Genomic DNA, 25570 nt, shown 5'->3' on the forward strand with positions numbered 1-25570 from the left:
CTATTCTGAGAGAAACTATTCTCACTAGTTTGGGCCTCTGAATTTTCTCTAAGACAGAAAATAATACAATATAAACAGGCTAAGAAATTCTTTTGTGATATTGAAAAAAGGAGATACCCAATGTTCCACCATCTTAAGAGACTTCTGCTTGTAGAACAGAACTTTTCCTTCCTATCCCCTTTCCTGAAGCCATCCTTTAAAATCAGATCCACAGATCCCACCACAGCAGATTTTTGAGGCATTCAGGGGAGAGGAAGGGAAAGCCTTGTTGCATGAGTGGAGTTCTGCTCACAAAGCACTGAGTACAACCCAGACACATTCTGATATTCTTCTTTGTAGAGCTAACAAAGAACTAGAGAGGTGACAGTCCTGATCCATAAGCAATTCAAATCTGATTTTTTTTTATGTTTTAATGTCTGAAAGCTGGAATAATAAGTACAAATACAGATTCTTATGCAGCATAAATTTTGCAAAGATGAAATAATGAAGCCTATTCTCTCTCTCTCTCTCTCTCTCTCTCTCTCTCCCTCTCTCTCTCTCTCCCTCTCTCTCTCTGACTAACCCATTTCTGTACAACTCCAAAAGCTAGCACTTATTCTCGAGAGAGAAACTCTTCATAAATCTTGATGGTGTATACCATTTTAGGTACTGAGAATTTTGGGGTGAGAAACCCTCATCTACTTTAACTGCAGGTTTGACTTTTCTCTTAACCTGAGCTTTTGGCTTTTAATCTGAAGCATGCCACTACAGCCTCTTTTAGTGGGATGCAATCTTTTGCATCTTTTATCTGTATATAGGGCGTTTTCAATTGCTTTTATTATCGCTATCTTCAAATATCTTAAGGGCTGTCACATGGAAGAGGGAACTAGCTTGTTCTTTCCTGCTTTCCTCCTCTGGATGGTAGGACTCGGAACCAATGGCTTCAAGTTACAAGAAAGGAGATTCCTACTAAACATTCGAAAAAACTTTCTGACCAGACCGTAAGAGCTGTTCAGCAGTGGAACAGACTCTCACGAGAGGTGGTGGACTTTTCTTCCTTGGAGGTTTTTAAACAGAGGTTGGATGGCCATCTGTCACGGATGCTTTCGCTGAGATTCCTGCATTACAGGGGCTTGGACTAGATGAACTCTTGGGCCCCTTCCAAGTCTACAACTGTATGATTCTATTGTAAGTTACTTTGAGCCACTATGGGAAAAGTGACTCATATACTGTATATAACAAGGGGGGGGGGGGAAATCTGCAGATAATTTAACACGTTAGCTACTTTTTCATCCACTTGCAAGGAATTCTCAGTTTGAAACCTTATTAGCCCAATATGATAACAGGGCATATTAATTCTACACCTCCTGTCAGTGTGCAGAGGTTCCTTAATCAAAGCATTTTTGTCTATCCGGATACTATGGGTGAAATTCAACACTATAGGTTATTTCCGTTCATAAAACAGGACATCCCCTTTCTCTCCTCTTCTTTGCAGCCCCAAATCTGCTCCTTGGGGTGTCCTGCAATTTCCCCCTCCCACATCAAATTGAGGGGGTGCATGTCAGGAAAAAAAGAGGAAGAGGAAGTTCTGTTGCATGAGCAGGTGTCTGTTCTGCAAAGGTATGAACACCCTTGGGTACAAAGCACTCTTCTGCATCAAAGACCTGTAAAATTTGTTCAACTAACTATTTAGAAGCAAAAGGTGCACGCTTCAAATTGTCACTGAAGTTTTGCGCAAAGTTATGCTTTAGGAAATTATCACATCATCATCTGAAAAGCTAACATTTTAATTTCCTAGATGATGTTTTAAAATTTGATTTTTAATGTAAAAAGCGTCCACACAAAAGCATCCTTCAGAGCAGATGGCTAGACAGTCATAAAGGCGTATTAAGAGGTTTCTGTTACTGTACAAAAGGACACAGTGTAATTTGAAAGTTGAAATTATTGTAATTAAAAATGCAGCAGCTTTTACAGCCTGCTTGGATTGAGGGCCTCTATATTAGATTGCCTCCATTTTGAGTCTTTTTGTGTCTGTGCTTTATGTAGCTCACAGTGTACCATCAATGCACAAGATGGAAGTCTCGGCAGGTTTTAGACTAACCTCAAGGTGTACAAAACCATTAAAAAATCCAACAGAAAACTCTCTTTAAAACCTCAATACAGCACTATAACTCCTCAGTGGAACTGACAAGTGGGTGGGAGGAGGGAATTGACTGAACATGAGAACAGAGAAACAGACGTCTCCAGTAACAGACGTCTCCAGTATTTTTTGGAAAGCTGTTTGTTTGCCACACATCTGAACACCTTTTAAGAGATCATAACCAAATTTTGCATGATCATTACATGTTTTTAGGTGCCAGGCAAGAACATTCCTCTTTACCCAGGCCTTTCACCATTAGATAATACATGGCTTGTTAAAACTTTGGGGTGGGGAGGGAGAGACACTATGATTATTTTATTACTATCCTGTCTATTATCCTTTTATTTTTATGCTCCATAAAATGTGTTCTTAATGTTGCACACCAACCTGAGATCTTTTGATAAAGGGTGGTATATAGTTCCTATTATTATTATTTATTATTATTATTTCCTGAGAAGAAGCAGGTTGCCTTCTTTGTTTAGATATAACTGGCTGTTGTTTGGAATCCAGATAGCGGATTGGACCTTTCAAAACTACTGATTTTAGCCACTGATGTCAAACTTTATTACAGCGAGGTATGAAGGTGCAGGTATATGTATAAAAGGGTAGAAAGAACCATCTTACTGGCTGGATAGATCACTTACTGATTCACAATGAGAAGCTATTTCTCAATATCCTCAAAGGCTGGAAGACAGAGCTGCCCATAGACAACAATGTAGAAAACAATAATTTAATATAGCTGGGATTGGGCATGAGCATCCAGATGACTCCATCTCTTCCTTCCCCACTACATCCATCCATCTATCTATCTATCTATCTATCTATCTATCTAGGGGGAACTCCAAGAAGCAGCCCAACAGGGCTTTGTAGGCTCAGTGAGCATAGAATGCTGCCTATCTGGATGAGGCTGGATACGGACCTTCAGGACAGGGAGGAATGGCATTGAACATCTAATCCTAAACGACAGTACTACACACTGTGACCTTTGGGTACAGGTTTGAACAAGTGGTCATGTTCATAGCACAGTGTGTGCCTGCTATATTTCTGATCAAGCAGAAAAAGCCACAAAAGGTGTACTGGGTGCAGATTTCAAAGTGTTATGAATCTCATCTTTCATTTTTAGACATTTCAGAATTAAATGAAGTGTCTAATGTATGGTAAAATATCAAAAGCCTGAGGAGTTGCTAAGTTCCAGGCTTCCAGCAGGCAGGGCTTAATAATAAATAAATAAATACATAAATAAATAAATAAATAAATAAATATTTTGTGTCTTCCATGAATATTCAGAAGCAGAATAAAAAATGCAGCACAAACTATGCAAATTAAGAACCACTTAATTCATAACTTGCACAGCTATAGAACAGCTTTTGTTGTAGAACTTGGGATTATCCCAAAGCAGAATTTTAAAGTTTTTGCCAGAGTAAAGCCGGCCTAATCATATGTCATTTAGAGGGGAGTAATGTCAAACCAAGAAGCGCCTCAGGTCACCTTTGCTCTCGACTACAGAGAATAAATAATGTCTGATTCTGGATGGAATCTAAAGAGTGGTGTGCTATTGAGGCAAGTGCTTCTTTTGCCAAAAAATAAATTTCAAAAATCACACTGAATTCCACTTAGGAATACAGTCATACCTTGGTTTTCGAACAGCTTAGTTCTCGAACATTTTGGTTCCGGATGCTACAAACCCAGAAGTAACTGTTCCGGTTGGCGAACTATTTTTGGAAGCCAAACGTCCAACGGGGCTTCCGATTGGCTGCAGGAGCTTCCTGCAGCCAATCAGAAGCCGTGCTTTGGTTTCCAAACATTTGGAAGTTGAACAGACTTCCGGAACGGATTCTGTTCGACTTCCAAGGTATGACTGTATTTAGTAGCAGCTTTTCTGGGTGTGCCAAGCATTTTGGTAGGAAATGGGCTTGGAAAAGCCTGGGTATATGCACATAAGTCTCTTGTCAATCACTGTGCTTACAGGAAGCTAGTATTTTTCCTTGCGTTGTGACAGAGAACCTCAGTTCTTCCTGAGGAGAGATCAAGAGGCAAGATGCAAACCCTACTCAAATGTAGAGGTGCAAGAGAACCTGAAACACATTCCAAGTAAAAATGTCTCCAAGTAGAGACAATATTCAAGTACTAGGCTAGACAACCTTGAATACTGTTTTACATCTGGTAATCTTTGTTTCAATGCAGTTAGAACCAACTTAACTTCATGAGAATCGGTTGAGTGCTACCTTCATCTTCTAGCTATCTTATTGTAGGAAAAAATAAACAAAGAAAAAACATAGAATGGATAATAAAACCTATATTTTTATTTGGGGCTTATTAGTCCAGCCTCCTGTGCTCCTGTGCTGCCTACTGTAAGCTTATAATCAGGACCTGCTTTATAATATAATTTATTATAAATAAAATGCCAATATTTTAGACTGAAGCCTCATTTTAATAAGGATACTTTGCACATCTACACATCTTAACATAGGTTTATTTAGTACTACTTCTAAATGCAGCACTTTTTAAAGTACTTTATTTTCTATATACAGCCATACAGGGCCAATAAATATATGCCCAAACTGCCTGCTTTTACAAGTCAATGGGAAAGACCAAAGAGCATTTATTTAGGTACTGTGCCATTATAGCACAAGCAGATTTATAATATATATGACATTTTAAAACATGTCTGGTAGTCATGTTTTCGGATCTGTGTGGTAGAGAAACCCTTCTCTAGCAAAATTCCCAGTGCCTCTACAGTTCACAAGTGTAAAGTATACAACCTTCAGTTACACAGCTTATACTAACCTGAAGTTACATAGCTCACAGCATTACTAACAGGAAAGTTCAGAATTGCAAATTGCACAAAAAGCCCCCACAAATGTATGTAATTCAATCTTTTAAAAATAAGCCTAATACCATGCTAAATAAAACATTTATCAGCATAAACAAAATTTGATGAAAATATTACTAATGCAGTAGGTGTGATGGAGTGGATGTATTATAGACTACATATCACTGCTGTTCCCCCTCCAGATGTTTGGAAGGCAAGTTTCTAAAAGACTTCCTGCAAAATCATTCTAACCTGTTGGTTCAAAAAGCAGGATTTTTCAGTACTGCAAACTTTGCATGTGCTTTTCTTTAACAAAGATATAATAATTCATGTCACTACCACGCACCAAACATTAGCCTAAAGCCGACTCCATAAATAGCAGACATATGTTTAACACAGAAACAAGAGGAATATAGATACCTTTTCCTGTCGTACAACAACAACAACAAAACAACCCAATCTTGGTTTGTTTTTCTCTCTCTAGAAATCGGGCTTTCGTTCTGATGCGGCAAGGGTGGTTATGGAAAAACATGTTGCTCCAGGGGGCTGATTTAACTTTTGGTAACTGCATCCGTTAAAAGATTTGACTGTGCTGAGCAACACACTGGGACCCGGCCCGTTATGCAACATTTGTTTCCTTTACTGAAGAGGCAAATTGACATTTAACCCAACATAAAATATTTAATATACATAGAAAAATACATATACACACATACATACACAAACAAAAAAGGGCTTTTGGTTTTTTTACCTAAATGCAAACTGGATGAGGATCCATGTGATGAAAGTGAAGGCGGAGGCGTAAGTGAATGTCCAGGAGTTTGGCTTGGCAGAGGCATGCCTATTGGGCTTGGAGAGGAGGAAAATCCCAGACTATTGTAAAATGGCTGCCCTATGGGTGCTAGGCTGCTACTAGATCTTTTGTACAAGTCAGAGCTAGTAGATAGAGACTCTCTCCTTGTGGCACTACTACTTGCAGAACTGCCAACTGAAGGAAGAAATAAAAAGACCCTATTACATACAGCGTCAACCAAGGAAAACCTAGCCCCAACCTACAGCTGGGTCATAACAGATGTGATCACAATCATTATAACAATCAAAATTATTCCAAAGACAAATTAACTGTGATAACCACACATGATTTAATATAAATCACAAAATGAGCACAAGCATCATCCCTCAAATCAGGAAGGATTTTTAAGCAATCGCCAAGTCTCGACACACTCAAGACTTAGTAACATTTCTGAGGTTATTTTGATACACTGGAGTCGGGCTTTGGGACCAATAGTCAGGTATGTCGTACTGTGTTAAAATGAACCAATGAAGCGGAGTATTAATTTGAAATAATTTCTGTAAATGGTGTCCCCTCCCCCCTCCAGCTGAATTACTATATTGACAGGAGCTCCCCCTGCAACAACCCCCAGCTCAGTAGTGCTACGGGATTTGGTTCTACAGGAGAATCCCTAAGAGACATTTTGTTCCATGCTACTTCACAATTGCTACCAATTTTTTTCCCCTGAGATTCCATACTTCTCAGAAGCATTCGAATTGATCACACTCTCTAAGTAAGCACTCTTTTAAAAAAGAAAAAGTCCAATGACATTTTGAAGGCAGATCATAAAAGGGATTTGAACTGCAATAGCCAAATATATGTGGTCACGTTTAAACAAGGAACTGGGATATGTATTTAAAAAGTATGGACTAATAGTTCAATGACGTACTTGAATTTTGTAGGATAAATGTCATACCATTTAAAAAATCTTAATCTGTAACTTTATGTGAAAGTAAAGGCAATGGGCAGATGTTGAGATTACCTAAACATATTTGAAGACACTAGGTAAAACTTTGCTTCCCTGTTTAGCAAATGCGAGCAAATATCTTGAACTGCTTCACCTGTTTGTTAAGAAGCAGTCAAAATTATTCTGCTTTTAATTCAGAAATGCAGTGTATGTCCAGATTAACTGCCACTCATCATTATGTCAAATTAAATACAGAAGCAGGCTGGTGTCTATCCATCATCTAGGACTCAAGCAACATATAACATTTGCCTGAGAGGATTAATATACTACCCACCCACAACCTGGAGATGTGTGACACACATTTTTGCTATATCCCTACTCTGCTTTGTAGAACCTGATTTTAGCACACTACAAAGGACTAGTCAAGTAACAAGAAATAAGTTGCAGCTAATATTTTAATTCTAATTTAGGATAGCATTATTAACAAACATAATAACTGGGGAAACAATTTATCAATATGAAGAGCTCTTTTAAAAATAGTATATGCATAACACTTTCAAACATAATTGGGGACTTGAATGGACTTATTTTATATAATCTAACCAAGATTACAGGATTAAACTTGGAAATGACAAATGGCTGCAATTAACTAGTTACAGGGTACAAGGAGCACAAGACTACAATAAGGTTGTTTTTATAAATGGGCACATCTGTATCATACTCAGCTAAGGGAGTGAAAAACAAAACAAAACAAAACTTTGGAAGTCTTAAGGGTACTCTATGTAAAAATCACATGGACATAATTCTCCATTTTGCCATTCATAGCTTTCTGTTGAAAGCATTTTAAGATTTGTACAAAGGGCACCTTTTTTTACACTATATTATATCTCCTCATTTAAAAAATGGAATTTACTGGCTAAAATAAAAACAATCCTACAAGACTAAAAAGGGAAACTGCTTATAACGGTCAAAACTGAAGAGTTTTATTAAATTCTCCAATACATTAAAAAAATTGTTTCACATGGGACATTTTCCACTGTCAGGGTGTGCAAGCGCACTTCTATTTTGTAATGTGCGCAGAATTGTGTGTGCTTCACACATACATTCTTCTATGCAATGCAAACAACAAACTACTCATGTGTGCTTCACCATACATTCAACACTTCCTTCAATAATAAACCAATTTCCACAATCTTAACAGCCTAACAAATTCTAGAAAGGTGTTGAAGTACTTGTGCTACCAAAGCTGTGAATAAAACAGTAAAGATCATTGTCCAATGAAAATAAAAAATGGCTAGTCCTAAACATTTATAAACTAAAGCAGGTCCAATAGGAATGGGAGGGCGGGAATTTCGCTTGCCCACTGCTCAGCCCATAGTTGCATTTAAGGGACATAAACTTTGAAAAGCACAAGACAAATCAACCACAATAGAGAATTAGTTTGAAAAGCTCCAAATGTGAGCTGTCTGTCAAAGGCATCAACACGCTCAACCCTGTTTCTCGTGTACAAGGCCTAGCAGGCTAAACTGCCTTCCGTTGAAACTCCAGATGTACCATTTTTGATGCATGTAGGAAATAAATATGCAAAAACAGGATTTTCTTTCATCCACAGCAATTCATACAACCTGTTCAGTTTTCCTTCTTTAAAAATGTAACTTACTAGATGCGCCAAATCCACCGAGTGCAGAGCCAATGGCAGCTCCTAAGGAGCTGCTGCTTCCAAAGCCAAGGGATGTGCTTCCTGGTTGGCCAGGACCATGCGAAAAGAGTGAACTGCTCTGGGAGTTATTGGTCAAAGTACTGTTGCCATAAAATGAATTGGACTGCAGGCTACTGTTTGTTTGCTGCTGCTGCGGCTGCGGCTGGGCACCAAGGGGCCGGAAAAGCCCGTTTGTGGCTGCTGTGAGGTTGTTTGCTGTTCCTCCAGCTGAAGCTGCTGCCGCTGTAAAGAGACATGGTTTTCAGTCATCAGATTCTAGAACATTTCGATTTTAGAAAAATGAGACTACTATTTTCATTACTCTCTCCCATAAAGGCAAATCATCAGTGAACAAAAGAAATATTCAACGCAAAAACGATCCCAGTTGCATAAGGTCTTAAGTAGATGAAATGAATTTTAAATGAAAATAAAAGAGCAAATTGTTGGGGAAATGAAAAGGGGTCTACAAATTCAACAGCCTTTCCCACTGTGGAAAGCTGTCTTGCCTTGGATACGATCTTCACAAACTGTAAAGAGCTTGGAGGAGTGGGATCTCCCACTTGTATGCTGGTCTTTTACAGAAAGCTGCAGGATTAAGAGTAGTTATTGCTTTCTGCAAAGGACAAGCAGCAAGGAATTAAAAAGACCTTTCCTCCTTTCCAAGTCTTCCACTCCACATGCAGCAAAGGGGTCTTATCTCTTTGCCTCAGGTGCTGTCATCTTTCTCACTGCTTTCCCCCTTTCAATGTTTGCTGTTAGTGTGAATCTGATGGGCCGTCACTTCACTTCCCTGCTCACTGTTGAGGGAAAATCGTATCTGAAACCCAGGCACTATCATATACTCTTTTCCCAGTATGGCTATTCAATTTCCCCCACTTCTTCTTCATGGGTTATTACAGTAAGCACAGGAATAGGATCCATGTACCTTTCTGCCTCATCCAAAGCAATCTCTTGAAAACTAAAGGCACCCTTAACTTTAAGCCAGATTTGGGGGGGCGGGGGGTTTGATGCCAAAATTTTCTGAACGCAAAAACAAAACAACAAGAATCAAATCATCAAGCCCGGCATTAGAAACCACTCATTTTAGTTCCTTTCTTATTATTCACTCTATAGCTACACCAAGCTTACCTGCAAGACTTTGAAGCAACCCCCACATTAGGAGAGAACAAAGCAAAATGCTCCTTTAACATTCAGCGATTACCCTTCCTCTCCCCAAACTGCTTCCCGGGCATGGCTTCCTATGTTATGGTAAAATGTCTGTGTGTATTAGACTGAACATAGAATCATATCAAGGTGAAAGGGACCACAAGGGTCATCTAGCCCAACCCCCTGCAATGCAGGAATCTTTTTGCCTAACGTGGGCGTATCTACAACTTAGCAATGGCAGGAGGTCCCTTCTGTAATTGCAACATGCTGCCATCACAGAAATTACTACCAACATGTATAGTGGCTGTGGTGGGGGGTGGTAATAGAAACATGCTAAATTGCCTTATACAGAGCCCAAATATTGCTACATCTAGCTCATTACTATTCACACAGTCGGAAAGCAGTTCCTCAGGGCTTCAAATCAGAAGACCTTCTCATCCCTACCTAGAGATGCCAGGGAATGAGCCTTGGAACTTATGCATGCAAAGCATGCAAGTTACAGCACTGAAGTACGGCAGATTTAATTTTGGGATTTCTACTTTGGTTTTTAAATACAGCCAAGTACAAAAAAGGAAAAAACCAAGGTGCCTCTGAGCACATTCTGAGCCTCAGCATTTCATTTCTGTATCAGAATTGAACCGGGCTAAGCTCCCAGACCATTCACACAATGGCTTTCTTTATTTCAGCAGTTTAATTCAAGGTGAGAAAGTCATTTTGTGGCTGATATTTTTTTAAGAACTGAGATTCAAAAACCCTTGCAGGTCTACTGCAAATCTCCCAGAGCATTAACAGCAGATCTCAATCTACTTTCTGTTCACCTATGTACAACCTGGTTCATACAATCATTTCTCCACATGTCCAATATCTAAAGAGGGCTGCATTTGGTGTGGTGGTAAAAGGGAATTTCTGAAACAATCCAGGAAATAGTCCTTCAGTAATTTAGCTTTTTATGCTTGGGAAGGGACAGGAGATGCAAATCTTGAGAGAAACAACCCGAACACAAACTTTCTTGCATATATGCGGGAGCTACGAGCAAATAATGCTAGCTATAAAGCAACACTATTTGAAAGAGTGCAAGCAGGGGTTGAGAACTGATTACTGTTAGAATGTTTCCCCATCAAATTGTGAAAGTGTTGTGAAAAATCTACCTACCTGCTTGTGCAGCTGCAGAACTGATGATGACAGGTGTTGAAGCCACCAATCTGACAGGACCTCCAAGTCCAGTTCTGGCCCCAGGACCCACTACCAATGCACCAGTCTGATCGTAATAGGCAGTGGGGGCTAAGACTTGATAGCCTAATCAATACAAAACAAACACTAGTAAAATTTATTTATTTTGGGATAAGCGTTTTATTTTGCATCTATATGACGGATCGTTTTTAAACAATGAGCAAACTGACAGCTTTTTATCTCCGAGAAAAGATGAACCAATTCTATTCCAAATCTAGTGGCAAAGGTTTGGCTCGGACAACAGTTTGCCACACACCTGCTTGTCTGCAGACTAGACAGAGGAACTGTCTCCAAAACACTCCCCCATCTGCCTTCATCTACTATTTGTTCTCCTCACTGTCTGCCCCAAACTTTCCAAGCAAGGAAAAGAAATGCAAAATAACTGCTTTTCTGAGACAGTGGGAACAGATGTAACAAATGTTGCACGAGCCGCCTAACATGACCTGAAAGAGTGCTGCTTTTATACAGCCAAGGCAGAAGCATCTGTTTTTAGAGAACTGGTGACACACCCCCACCCCAAGCAGCAACACTACAGAATCACAGTGGAGGACACTTCAGCATAACAGGTTTTTTTAAAATTAAAAAAACTTATTAAAAAGCATTTTTTTGGAAGGGGGAACAAAAAACCCCCCCAAAACTTAGGGGAGTGGGGCTGATTCATCCTGCAAATCTGTCACTTCTACAGACATGTAAAAGCCAATGCACTGCTGTGTATTTGTCACAACGTGTGTGGAAACCCAGGGCCAATCAAGGAGATGGGAAAAAAGGTCAATGGTTTCTTCTGAAGTCCCCCTTCCATGCATGTAAGGGCTGCATGCAAGTGGCAGCTTATGCCCAGGAGGCTCTGTGTTTCGTTTCGTTGTAAATACAAGCAAATAGTGCACATTAAATGGGGAGAAAGGGATACTGGAGATCACATGCATGTTCATAGGCGTGTGACACTACACCATTTGAAATCAACAAAGAACTATATATAGTTACAGGGATACTGAAACCTTCTGAGGAACAGGAGAATTGTAGTTTCATATTACAAATGCATATTCAGAACTAGACTGTGCTGTTCTTTTCTACTACCTTCACTACCATTTTCACATGCTAGCAAATGGGTCAGGCTTTCACTGCACTCTGCTTTACTGCTCCTCTGTAAAGAATGCAGAATAGGCCGTTAGAGAATAAATGTTACAAGTAATATAACAAAAACTCTTTCACAGATAAAAACTGCTCTTTATCAGATAGATGGCCCTTCTCTAGAACAAACAGAGCCAAGAACTGGTTTATTTTTTGTTTGTTTTTTTGCATAAAGAACACTCCTCGGGAAATGTACCTGCTTTTTGAGGTCAAGCACATCACACAATAGTGCAATATATCACTATAAATATGCATGATACTGGAGGCTCAAATTTTTAAATGTATGAGTGCCAATATAAAGGTTGAGAGCAATGTAGGTGTTGTGCAAGTTCTTTGTATGGTACAAAATAGCATTTGCATTTTGTTTTGTGAAATTTTAATTACTGTACTGCAGCCTGACAAAAACTTAGGTCATTTTGCCTAGTGAAATATTTATTGAAAATACAGTGGTACCTCGGTTTTCGAACGCAATCCGTTCCGGAAGATCATTCGGCTTCTGAAACATTTGAAAACCAAGGCGCAATGGGCAACCTGCAATTTCAATGGAGAAAATTTGGGGGGAAACTCAGCGGAATCTGTTCAACTTCCGAGACGCGTTTGAAAATGGAAGCATTTACTTCCGGGTTTTTGGCGTTCAAAAACTGAAATGTTCAGCTTCCAAGACGCTCAAAAACCGAGGTACCACTATAGTTAAAATATTTAACTTAGGTCATAGAGAAGCTACTACAGTGTTCTTCAGTCTTGGGCTCCCATCTGTTTTCAGACTCCAACTCCCATCATTCCCAGCCAGTTAGACACTGATCTGGGATGCTGTGAGTTGTAGTCTTGCAACATCTAAGGACCCAAGTTTGAAGACCCTAGGAGTTTTATAGAACACTGTGTATGATCATACAGCAGCCTACCCTCCTCACAGCAACTACAATGGATGCTTTAACACCTGTGCTCTGTGCCCCCTCTGATGATGGATGTATGGGTTTTCTCCATGTTTCTTGCAAACTGCGATTCTGATCAAAGCAGCAGCCAATTACAGCATACAGCCAATGAAAGCTATGACGTGTGGGTCAAGAGGGAAGTGACTACTCCTAGATAATGGGTGTGAAGAAGTGCAATCCTGATTCCTCTAATTGCTGCCATTTTTAAAAAAGAAAAAGAAAGTGTACTGACAGAGTCAAGAAGGGAATTCTTGACTTCAGAGAATTATTTGTTTAGTCAACTGACTGGCTTTCCGGCCCTAACAAAAAGGTGACCTAATAATCATGTACATCATTATAGTACGACTTTAATACCAATCATTGCTACATTAATGACAGCAAATTCAAAGGCACACTTGTGCTATGGGTTAAAAATGTTATTTTGTTTAAAAACTTTATAAATCATGGCAGCAGAACAGGCACTGTAGTGATCTTGCACAAAACAGAAATGTTATTTTCATTTATCTGATCTATCACCTCCAATCTTCTGATTTAAAGGACCTTGATCCTTTACCTTTCTATGTGTCAGAGGTTCTCAAACTCTGGTCTGCAGAAAGCTGGTGGTATGTAAGTTTCATTTAAGAAAGGTTACGGAACAGTCAAGACTATCTGGCCTTGATTTTTTTCTTCTTCTGACAAATAGAGGCCATTTTAACCCAACCCAGAATTAACAAACAGGCTAATGAGGCCCAGACCTAGGGCCTGTGATTTTCATGCTATGGCACTTGTGTAGCCTAATTTATTTTAAACATCTACCAGTTAGTTGAAGGTCCCTAGCTGGCCAGGGCTCCATGATTTTCATATCACAACACTGATTTTGACAAAGCTGGTACTGAAGGACATTGAAGTTTATTGTGGTCCACCAAGACCTCCAGTAATGTTTAAGCGGAAATTTCCTTGGAAAAAAAGGTGTGAGAATTGCTGCTTTATATGAAACAGAGAAGTTGTTACTATTTCTGTACCATTTATTCTTTTAAGGTATTTACAAACTGCCCTTCCAGAAACTTTCCAAGGTAGCCTTTGAATCTGTCTTAAATAATTTGGTATATTTTGCTAATATTAATTCATTAGTTAATTACTGTGTCAGTGTTCATTTCATTTACCAAGGGAGTAATTCAACAAAGCGCAATGGCAACTGTTCCATCAGCACAAATATTTCAGTTTACCAGACAAGATAATCCCCTTTCCCAACTGCTACGTGCTATTTAGGGGGTTCTCCCGATCCCCGAACCAATTTTGGGGGACACAAAAGTGGAAAGCCCCACTGTGCCAGCAGAGGTCTTTATGTGGGCTTCTGGTAGCGGGACTCATAAGCTGACTCCTGCCCCATATCCTGAGTTAGGTACAACACACTTATACAGTAAATACTGAGGTAGTTTCTGTGATCCTTTCCTACAGCATTGTCATTCGTTGTATTGGTTTCTGCTTTTCCCTAGTACAAAACCTAAGCATTGCCTCCCTAAGACAAATCAGCAACCTCACACCAATCAATTTTGTTAGTCTGGCCTCAGAAGTTACATTGATTCTTGTCCTTGCCCACCATGTTGAGTGGAAATCTGTTCCACTTCTGCAGGAACACCATTGAACAGAACCCTACACAAATTAGATGTTACATATGTAGATAACAAAAAACAAACCACCTCTACTCCTCTCCAACTACAGGTGTTTAGTGATTAAGGCTGCAGTCCTATACCCAAATACACAAAAGTAAGTCCCATTGAGAACAGTAGGACATAGAACTGTGCTAAGCCGGAGCTTTCCAAACTGTGTGTCATGACATGTTAGTGCGTCGGCTGAACTGTGCAGGTGTGTCACACAAACGCTCCCTGCGCTCCTCCTGGGGCTAGAAAGGGTTCGTTTAACCTCAGGTTTGCTAGTAAAATTACTGGCACGAAATGCAAAACTAAGTTACTGTGTTGTGAAATGATGCATGTCCTAAGAGTGTGTCAGCAACACGAAATGTTTGGAAAGCTCTGTGCTAAGCAGTGCAATCCTATGCCTCTTAACTTGAATTGTCCAATGGGGGCTACTCCCAAACTACCTTCATGTATGTCAAAAGATGAAGTTGCAACACAACAGAACCAGAGAACGTTCCCATCTTTGAATGCCAATCAGTTATTTAGATGTTCAATAATTATATAGAATAGAGTCAAAGAAACACTCCAGAGCAAATGATACCAAAACTGTGTTATAATCACACAGTGGCTTAAGTTCAAAGGACTTCCCAAGCAAGCTTATGCCAGGAAAAAAAAAAGTTAAGCCTGATACTTCAACAATCCTACTTGTAGTGGCCACTTTTTTTCCTTCGGTCTTTGAAAGATCATCTACCACATTCACCACCAGCCCAAGGTGCCATTTTCACATGACACTAAACCCATAACAAGGTAAGTAAGGTCAAACATATATCCAAGTTACAGCTTCAACTGGACCAGTTCAGATGACCTATTCACCAGAGAGCAAAAATGTTTAGAAGATGCTTTGTATATATAGTCAAAGTAGCAGCAGCAAAGCTCTAAAAGCATCTGTATATACTTAGCACTTCTGAGCTGTCTTAGAAATATTACTGTTGTGCTACTAACCAATCTATAAGTATTAGATATTCTGGACTGCTTGATGACCAATGATACTTTGTAGCTTGCATAAAAGCAGACAATAGAGAAAATCAGTGTAGCTATCCTTAAATGTCATGCATGCAAGTCTAAGTTCTTAATGTAAAAATGCATGTGACAAATTTAAGACATCCATTAGCCAAAGGTGAAGCTCTTCGAAGTGCATATTCTAATGTAGAAATATATTATGAACCAATGTAAGGAATGTGGTTTCAAATCTGTTTTTCTGAAATTCAAACTTTCCAGAATCAACACCAAAAAACTGCTGACAAAGCACTAAGCTGTGTGTTGCATATTGTCACAAACAGTAAATATTACATAGTAAGATACACACAAAAACTACAATGCCTTGGATCCAAACAACTCATTGCACAAAAGGAAAGCATTTCTGTTTGTACAAGGAGATTTTCTCTAATAGCTGGCTTTCCTTCCCAGCTGCAGCTCCCTCACTTCAGCAGATCCCATACCATAACTCTCTCATAACTCAGCAGTAAATTTTTGGCAGCTGCGAGGGGCTGAAGCACAAAGGAGGGATGGGAAAGTGCCACTGCACAACTGGAATGCCACTCATGTTTCTTAAAATACAAGTCATTATTACTCCTGATAATCTGAAGGTGTGATAATTAAGAGATTAACACTGGACAGTTGATTTAATTCTCCCATGGAGAGGGCACAGACAGACCACTTCATGTTAAAGGGGCTGGAAGCAGCCTACATTATTCTCCCCCATCTTGTACATACATTTCTTCAGCCAGCTGTAAACACGGTTAATGAAAGTCACATTTCAATTTTTTACCGAAGCTTTAAAAAACACGTTACAAAGAAATTGCATCTCAGCAGTCTATTACTGTGAACACAGAAGGATTTTTAGGATATTTAGCTTGAACTCATTCTTAGTTTCCTTAACTCATCATTAGATACCTGGCATGCCTGTGGCAAGACCCTGACCAAAAGCCAAAGTTGGATTTGCTGCCGCAGCTGCTGCAAGTGACTCTGCCTGCTGCCCTTGCTGACCCTGATTGGGAGTTAGAGGACGTTGACTTCCTCCAGTACGAAGAACCTACAAAAGACCAATGGCGACACTAATTGCTTAAAATGTGAAGTATAAAAAGGTAATATAGTATAAAAACGCTGGAACATGTTGTGCATACTTTGGGGTTGTGATTTTTTAAAAAACAACAACACCCCCAACAACAGTGTATAAATAAGTTAAAGTAAGCAGGCATAGACTAGTTCAATGGAAGAATTATGACACAAGAAAACACAAGTTTAAGGTGCTAGGCCTTCTGTAATTCAGTAACACTGAAATGTAGTTTAAAAATAGCAAGGAACCTAAAGTGGAGACATTTAGTAGGTTAAGTGTGGTGAGGAGGTTATCGTTTTAACAGTCTTTCTACCCACTTTCAGCCTGCAAATTTTAAATACTGAACATTTTAAAATGCAATTACTGTTAAACTGTAATTATAATAATAATAATAATAATTTTTTTATTTATACCCCGCCCTCCCCCAGCCAAGGCCGGGCTCAGAGCGGCTTACAAGCAATAATAAAAACAAGATGAATGATTACAGCTTAAAAACAAAAATAAAATACAACATTAAAATAATGGAACATTAAAATATTAAAATGTAGCCTCATCGCAGGAGAAGGAAAAGAAAGAAAAAAGGGGGGGGGAAGAGAGGGAGGGAATCAAATTGGCTCCAAGCCAAAGGCCAAAGCGGAACAACTCTGTCTTACAGGCCCTGCGGAAAGAAATCAGATCCTGCAGGGCCCTGGTCTCATGAGACAGAGCGTTCCACCAGGCCGGAGCCAGAGTTGAAAAGGCCCTGGCTCTGGTTGAAGCCAATCTAACTTCTTTAGGGCCTGGGACCACTAGGGTGTTGTTATTTATGGACCTTGAGGCTCTCCGTGGGGCATACCAGGAGAGGCGGTCCCGTAGGTACGAGGGTCCTAGGCCGTGAAGGGCTTTAAAGGTCAAAAGCAGCACCTTAAATCTGACCCTGTACTCCACCAGGAGCCAGTGCAGCTTGAAAAGCACTGGGTGAATATGCTCCCATGGCAGAGACCCCGTGAGGAGCCTCGCTGCAGCATTCTGTACCCGCTGGAGTTTCTGGGACAGCTTCAAGGGCAGCCCCGCATAGAGCGAATTACAGTAGTCAAGCCTGGAGATGACCGTCGCATGGATCACTGTGGCCAGGTCGGGGCGGCAAAGGTAAGGGACCAACTGCTTGATGCGGCGAAGGTGGAAAAATGTCGCCTTGGCTGTTGCTGTAACTTGCGCCTCCATGGAAAGGGAGGCATCAAGGATTACACCCAAACTCTTAACGGAAGGCAATGGCACTAATTGGGCCCCCGCAAGAGAAGGGAGTTGGTCCCTCATCCCCATGCCATCCCGACCTAGCCATAGGACCTCTGTCTTCGAAGGATTTAGTTTCAATCGGCTCCCACGAAACCATCCAGCCACAGCTTCCAAGCATCTGGTCAGTGTGTTCGGGGCGGAGTCAGTGTGGCCATCCATCAGCAGATAGAGCTGAGTGTCATCAGCATATTGGTGACAGCCCAGCCCAAAGCTCCGGATAATCTGGGCAAGGGGGCGCATAAAGATGTTAAAAAGCACCAGGGAGAGAATTGCGCCCTGCGGCACTCCACACACCAAGGAGTGGTGCGACGACATTTCCCTCCCTAGTGCCACCCTCTGTCCCCGACCAGAGATAAAAGAGCACAACCAGTTACGGGCTATGCCCTGCATCCCTACGTCTGCAAGGCGGTGGTCCAGAAGATCATGATTGACCACGTCAAAGGCTGCTGACAAATCTAAAAGGATCAGCAGTCCTGACCCGCCTCGATCCAGTTGTCTACGGAGATCATCTGTTAGGGCAACCAGAGCCGTCTCCCTCCCAAAACCAGGACGGAAACCGGACTGAAATGGATCTAATGCCGATGTTTCCTCCAGAAACCTACCAAGCTGTTCAGCAACCACTCTCTCAATTACCTTACCCAGGTATGGAAGATTTGAAACTGGGCAGTAATTGGATAGGTCTAAGGGATCCTTCAATTCCCCTGGGAATGTCCCCGTGTCAAGGGACAAATTGATAATTTCAACCAGGGGGGTCCGCACAACATCTGGACACTCCCTAATCAGCCAAGACGGGCACGGATCAAGGAGGCAGGTGGTGGGCCTACCAACTTGAAGGAATCTATCCACATCAGTAGGGAGTATCCGATCGAAATGGTCCAACACTGGACCTGAAGTCAGTCAAGGGGCCTCCAGTTCAGTCACTGTATCTAAATTGGCAGGGAGGTCACGGCGAAGCAACAGGACTTTCTCCGCAAAAAAACTCGCGAATGCCTCACAGCTGTGGGTTGAATTTGTGCTTAAATTTGGTTGTCCTCCTAAGGTCATTATTGACCTAATTATTTTAAAAAGTTGTGCCGGGTGAGAGCTAGCGGATGCAATGGAAGCTGCAAAGTAAGATTTCTTAGCAGCTTTCATAGCCATCTCATAGGCTTTCATAAGCGTCCTATAAGATGTTCTTGAGGCTCTGTCACGAGTCCGTCGCCATACTCGCTCTAGCCGTCTGAGATCCCGCTTCATTTTCCGGAGCTCCTCAGTAAACCAAGGGGCCCGGTTTCGACGGGGTCGCAGAGGGCACTTAGGCGCGATCTCATCAATGGCTGCCAAGAGCCGGTTATTCCAGTCCTCAACAAGGTCATCTAATGAGTCGCCAGGAGGAGCAGGGTTCCGCAAGGCTTGTCGGAATCTATCAGGATCCATCAGTTTTCGCAGACGAGCCCAAATAGGTTCGTCACCCGAGCCGGGGAGGAGCGGGAAGTCTATCTTGGCTTTCAGAGTGTAGTGATCAGGCCATGGCACTTCCACAGCAGGGAGTTTATTAATTATGGAGTTTAGCGATCTATTTAGAATTCAAACCTTTGCAGACAGCACTTGCCAGCCCTAAAATGCATTTAAGGGATTGTTAGCCGACCGTGCAATGACATACTCCATTCACCAGTGCCTCTCCGCTTATGAAAATTCTTACTACCACCTTTAACCATGGCTCCTTACTGTATTACCAGTATCAAGCATACTCAGTATGAACCAGACTGTGCTCCTAAGCTTCAATTTGAACCTTGTAGTGAGCAAGGTACAGTGAAACCTCAGTTTTTGAACTTAATCCATTGCAAAAGACCATTCCGACTTCTGAAACGTTTGAAAACCAAAGCGGAAGCCTCAATAAAATAGGGAAACTCAAAATGGAAGCCACGTGGGACGTTCAGCTTCCGAAATTCATTCAAAATCTGAAGCAGTTACTTCCAGGCTTTTGGCATTAGAAAGCCAAAGCATTCAACTTCTGAGATGCTCGTAAACAGAGGTTCCACATTCTGGTACTGATTTTGCTATCGAAAGAACACACCCTGCAATTGCCCGTGTTTTGTTCTAAATATCCAAGTCAAACGCAAATTTCACTGGAATGTATAATTAAGGGTTTTTTTTAATTTCATTTCAAATATCCTTAATGAATTTAAATAAGGACAATTTTGCTCGTAAGCAAAGCATAGTACTAGTATCACTATGTTGCAAGTTGAGATAATTTTACTATTATACTATTACTGAACATATTGCAACTCATTGTCCAGAAAGTCATCCAACTCTTATCTCTGCTCACTGAAGCTTCCTATGTGCTTCATGAGATATGGGATGGTATGCAATTGAAGTAACCACTGAACTTAAGAAACATGACTAAGTTAGGTCCTTAATTTTACTGGGTTAGCTCTTAGCTAAGTAAAACGTAGCCAAATACTGCCCAAGAATGCTTTTAGCTAGAAATCCACTGTTGTTCAATATGGCAGCTTTCCCACAATCTGGATGGCCCTGCCAAAATAAATACTTGTTATATTGTGTTCTGAAGTTCCTAAACATGGTGCCCCTTCTCAAGGCGTACATGGTTGGCTTAACAAAGCCTTTCTCAACATGTGGGTCTCCAGATGTTGTTGAACTACAACTCCCATCACCCCTAGCTAGCAAGGTCAGATCTCAGGGATGATGGGAGTTGTAGTCCAACAACATCTGGGGACCCACAAGTTGAGAACCACTGGCTTAACAGATTCTTTTTAGCATAGTGGCTCTTGCAACTACTCCATATCACACCTTTCTTGTTACCCAAGGAACCAGGCAACACTGTATATTACTCAAAACTAGGAGACAAGCTAGACTCCTTGCCACCTTGTAAAGATAGGCCTGTTTTCATGTTCCAGCCACCCCAATTGCACCTAGCAACTGCATACTCTGGGAATGTAGTTTTTAAAGAGATAAAGGAAATGGTCTTTCCCCTATGCGGCTTGTGGATGGAGGAGTGTATTTCTGCACAGGAAATTAATAGTGGCGGCCATCTTGGGTTCCAGATGTGCCTCCCTCTAGGGAACCCAAGCTTTGTCTTCAGGATTCCTTGAAGATGTTACCTACACTGAGATCCAGCGCCGAGGGTCTTCTGGTGGTTCCCTCATTGCGAGAAGTGAGGTTACAGGGAACCAGACAGAGGGCCTTCTTGGTAGTGGCGCCCACCCTGTGAAACACCCTCCCTTCAGATGTGAATTAAATAAGTAGCTATCCTATCTTTAAAAGACATTTGAAGGCTGTCAAGGAAGTTTTTAATATTTTATGCTGTACTGTTTTTAACATTTGATTGGGAGCCGCTCAGAGTGGCTGGGGAAACTCAGCCAGATGGGCGGGGTATAAATAATAAATTATTATTATTATTATTATTATTATTATTATTATTATTATTATTATTACTACTACCACCTAGGATGTCTGCATTGCATTATGCCACTGCATTGCTGACACAGACTGCGTTGTGGTCCTTGCTAGGTGGAGAAGTGAGAGTTGCAGTGGCAGAGCACACACAATTTCTGGTCCACGCAGGACATGAAAAAGAGGTGGTGGTACTCAGCTGTCCTGAGGGCAATGCTCCTCAACTACATTTCCTTCCGACATATGTGGGTAGAGGCAAAGTGGGGATGGGGGTCAACAGGAGGAGGCTTTTCCCTTCAGAGCCAGCACTAACATTTTAAGCAGGTGGGAGGTTTAAGTAGGAGACATCCTGACAGCTTGTTTCATACTGGCCTCTCTGTTCCCTTCTCAATTTGGGCTTTGCTGATTTGTTGCTGTTATTTTGGCAGGCAAACTCGCAACACTTAACTCAGCTGAAGCCTGCCTACCCCAATAACAAAGCCAACTAAAAAGCAAAAGGAGAGGCCTGTCTTTCTAGTTATAAACTTTACACTGACCTTTGTAGTTCAGAAGGCAAACTAAATTTTTAACCTGAATAGAGGCTTTCCCCCATCTCTGAGGGATGAGCTGCCCTCATCCCTCAGCGGAGAGAACTGATATCTGCTGATTTGATAATGAAATACACTGACAAAATTAAGCTTATGATCTGAATAGACTGGCAAACGCATAAACTGTGCACTGTTAGATATACCATTATTTTTTATTCAACAATACGCATCGCATTCAATAAAACTGCATGAGCAGACAGATATATTAACTCCTCAGGTGTGTCCACCCAGCTTACCTGTTGCTGGCCTTGTTGTGCCTGTGACGCAGCCTGTTGATTGGCTGTGTTGTTTGCTGCAGCTGCTGCTTGCTGCTGAAACAAGTTGGCTGGATACACTCCCCAAGGAACTCCATAATATTGAGGAGGGACCACTGCTGGCCCTAACAAAACGAAAAAAATGGCTTTACACGCAAATATTTACAGTCTCTCCTCAAAAGCCTCGTGATCAGTGCTAACTCTGTTGTGTGAAAACCACACGTATAAACAAACCCAGTATCCTACGCCAAAAGGGAATCTCTGCACACATACCTGAAAGCAGAACTCCTCCCCCAGGACAGATTTTCCCCCTTCCTCCCTGTAAATATTCCAAGAGGACCATTCTCACCCTCTGATGAGAAGAGGGAGGAAAAGAATTACCCTCCCACAGAGAGATAAGCAAGCACAGCAAAGAGACAAATAAGAAGGGGTATACCAAGAGTTAACACCTTTCTTCTTATATATAAAAAACAGCCTACACCACTTAATATATTGGAAACAATTCTCTTCTGCACAGGAGCAGGAGCCCTAAAGAGCCATCCCTGTAAGAACTAATGAACATGTTACTTCACTCATCTTCAGTACAGTGGTACCTCCGGTTGCGGACGGAATCCGTTCCAGAGCTCTGATCAGATCCAGGTTTCCGCAACCGGAGGGACAGCTTCTGCGATGCATGCAGCGTGGTAGAGTGCTTCTGAGCATGCACGCGCGGTGAAACACTTCTGGGGTTGCCGCTTTCACAATCCAAAATTTACGTTACCTGAGGGTAACGTAAGCCAAGGTGCTACTGTATATCTGACTTGGAAGTGCAACACAGAACCCCAACAATTCAGATAGCGGCAAGTGTCCCATGATCCTCTCCTCTCAGAGTTACACAAGCTCCAGAACTCATGTAACGTGAGTGAGGAAAGAACTGGAGAACTGGATGTGAGATATAGCAGACATGCAAAAACCGTTAACAGAACAACCTGTGGTCCAAAGACGGTGGTATTGTACAAACAGAGCTCTACTAAATCCTACAGAACCTCTCATATCATTTGATTATCATCACAATTTTTAAAAAAATCACTCCTAAATAAGAGCATTTTTTAAATGTTCATGCTCTCTCATGGCTGTGGTACTATGAAAATTAGCTATTTGATATATCTTCTAAACTATTTGGATCATGCATGCATGGACTCAAAGTGCTAGGAAGTACAATCAGCCTTGCAATCTGCCACAATGCTTTATTCGCACCCAGCATACCAATTCCCCCAGGCAGCAAAACCATGCCTTAAGGTAGCTATTTAAGCTTCTAAGAAGGGGCAAATTTGCACATCCATGAGAGACTGTTGCCATCACAGTTTGCCATCTCCTCATCCTTTAAGGGCTACTAGCTATTCAAACCAGAATAAAGTCAGAGTCAAGTGTATAGTATACAGTGGTACCTTGGTTCTCGAACTGAATCCATTCCAGGAGTCTGTTCAACTCCCAAAACAGTTCAAAACCCAAGGCGCGGCTACAAGAGCTTCCTGCACTCAATTGGAAGCCACATCGGACGTTCAGCTTCCGAAAAACACTCACAAACCAGAAAACATACTTCCGGGTTTGCAGCATTTAGGAGCCAATTTGTTTGACAACTAAGCCGTTTGAGAACCAAGGCACCACTGTCTATCTACTCCCACTTCTCAGTCGTACCTCAGAAGTTGAACAGAATCCGTTCCAGAAGTCTGTTCGCCTTCTGAAGCGTTTGAAAACCAAAGCGCGGCTTCTGACTGGCTGCAGGAAGCTCCTGCAGCCAATCAGAAGCCACAGAAGCCCAGTCGGATGTTCAGCTTCCAAAAGAACATTCGAAAATTGGAACGACTCCAAAGGCATTCAGGAGCCGAGGTATGACTGTATTTCAACCTTCTTGTGCGTTTTTGATGGTTTGTGCCCAAACACTAAAGTTTTCAAATTTCTAGAGAAAAAGAGATTGTTGTAATTAACTTGAGCGATGGTAGTTTCTTACCTGCTAATGTAGCTGCTGCAGCTAAGCCTGCTGCCGTGTATGGGTCAGCACCCGGTGGAGCAGCACTGATAATGTATGGGTTTGGCACAAAAGCAGCTGGAGCCAAGCCTGCCGAAAATACACCTGTTACAGTAACAAAAAGTTCAATTTCACCAAAAACAAGACACCACACAAACACACACCCACACCATTACATTATTCAAATTGTAAACGCATTAGCTTTAGAAATTTATGCCACCTGTTCTTGAAGAGGCTTCAAAAGGTAATTAAGACTAAAGTATCTCTCACTTCTCTCATTAACTGTCAGGTTCATGCTCTACTTTAATTCATACCATAGTCCCAAGCTACTGCTGCCATTTCTATAAAACTAAATTTATAAAACCAAATACTTTTTTAAAATGTATCACACTGCCAGAACAGCAGCTTTTTAAATTATTATTACTATACCTTTAGAACTTCACTTTTAAGCAATGAAAATTCCAAGTTTGTCAAAAGGTCTGCCCAAATTAGCAAGCTTTTAATTAAAAGAAAAGCAGCAATCATACATTGCCAGTTTCTTAAGCTTGAAATTTAAGTAAATAAGCTTGGGAAAATGTCTCACCTATGTGTGGTTGCTGTGCCGCTGCCAATGCGTATTGTTGCTGCTGAGCTGCTGTTAACTGCTGGACAGTGAGAGGGTTAGTCCTCTGAAAAAGCTAAGAACAACAATTTAAACCTTTTAATTTTAGCAACAATCCCACATCAGAATTTAAAAACCAACTGTGTGTAGATGCATTCACAGGATTGTCCAAGATCCATAGTACCATGTATGAAGTTTAAATTCAGGTGTAATTCATTCTTAAGCAATATCACATTATAATAAGCATGGGACTACAGTAAAAAAAGAAAAATAGGCAGCTCTGTGTTGCAAGCTTCTGATCTTTTACTGTTAACATGCAGTCAAATATAGACTTCCGGGTTGGCGCCATCGCCGAATGGCGGACTCCCTCCGAGCCCCGGAGGGAGCCTGCTCGGCAGGGGCTGGGTCCTACCGCACCGGCGATGCGGGGACCCTTAAAAACCACGGCCACGGAGGCCGTGGACATGGAGACTCGGCTGGCACCGCTAGCGCCCTCCCGACTCGTGAAGGAGCCTTTTTAAAGGCTACGGATCGGGTGCCGGGGAGAAGCGTGGTGCTTTGAGTCCGCCGCTATCCCTGCCGAGCGAAGCCGCATGCCATCCGGCGGAGAGCGCTGACTTCTTCCATTGAGAATTCGGACTTTCAACAACAACCCGTGAGTAATTTGGAAACCGGGTTTAAAAGGAGAAAAAAAGAAAAAAAATTTCGGATTTGATACGAGCGGGGGGGGATCCAAAAAGGAAGTCAGTCCCCCTCCCTACTGTAAACCTTCCAAAACAAGGACTGGGAAACCAAGGTCCAAAAAGAATTCTATTGCTGATTAAAACTAAGAATTCCACGATGGGAAATTACAAGAACTGTGCTGGAGGAAGAATTGAGGGAGAAGGAAAACGTACCCCCCCCCCCCTGGGAACC

General features: G+C 41.4%; 1 protein-coding gene and 1 long non-coding RNA gene across 44 annotated transcripts in view; both read right to left on the bottom strand.

The window, feature by feature from the left end:
- The window catches only part of PUM2 (pumilio RNA binding family member 2), a 63986-nt gene that overhangs the window by 15229 nt on the left and 23187 nt on the right, over positions 1-25570 (bottom strand). For 15 of the 43 annotated variants that reach the window (XM_083730012.1, XM_083730005.1, XM_083730013.1 and 12 more), the window contains 7 exons: positions 24638-24731; positions 24037-24159; positions 22029-22171; positions 16375-16513; positions 10668-10811; positions 8331-8612; positions 5683-5919 (listed from right to left, as the gene is read on the bottom strand). In XM_083730012.1, coding sequence (XP_083586138.1) covers positions 5683-5919; positions 8331-8612; positions 10668-10811; positions 16375-16513; positions 22029-22171; positions 24037-24159; positions 24638-24731 — 1162 coding nt within the window. Of the gene's footprint in view, positions 1-5682; positions 5920-8330; positions 8613-10667; positions 10812-12326; positions 12405-16374; positions 16514-22028; positions 22172-24036; positions 24160-24637; positions 24732-25570 lie in introns of all 43 variants that reach the window. The other 28 variants (XM_083730018.1, XM_083730017.1, XM_083730007.1 and 25 more) reach the window with 6 other exon arrangements.
- Positions 19689-21860, bottom strand: LOC310840810. Its single transcript, XR_014562161.1, has 3 exons — positions 21257-21860; positions 20545-20913; positions 19689-20404 (listed from the first exon to the last, which is right to left on the bottom strand). It is a non-coding gene; the product is annotated as an uncharacterized lncRNA (long non-coding RNA).

This window comes from Podarcis gaigeae (assembly GCF_964106915.1).
Source record: "Podarcis gaigeae genome assembly, chromosome: 3".
Lineage (NCBI taxonomy): Eukaryota > Metazoa > Chordata > Lepidosauria > Squamata > Lacertidae > Podarcis > Podarcis gaigeae.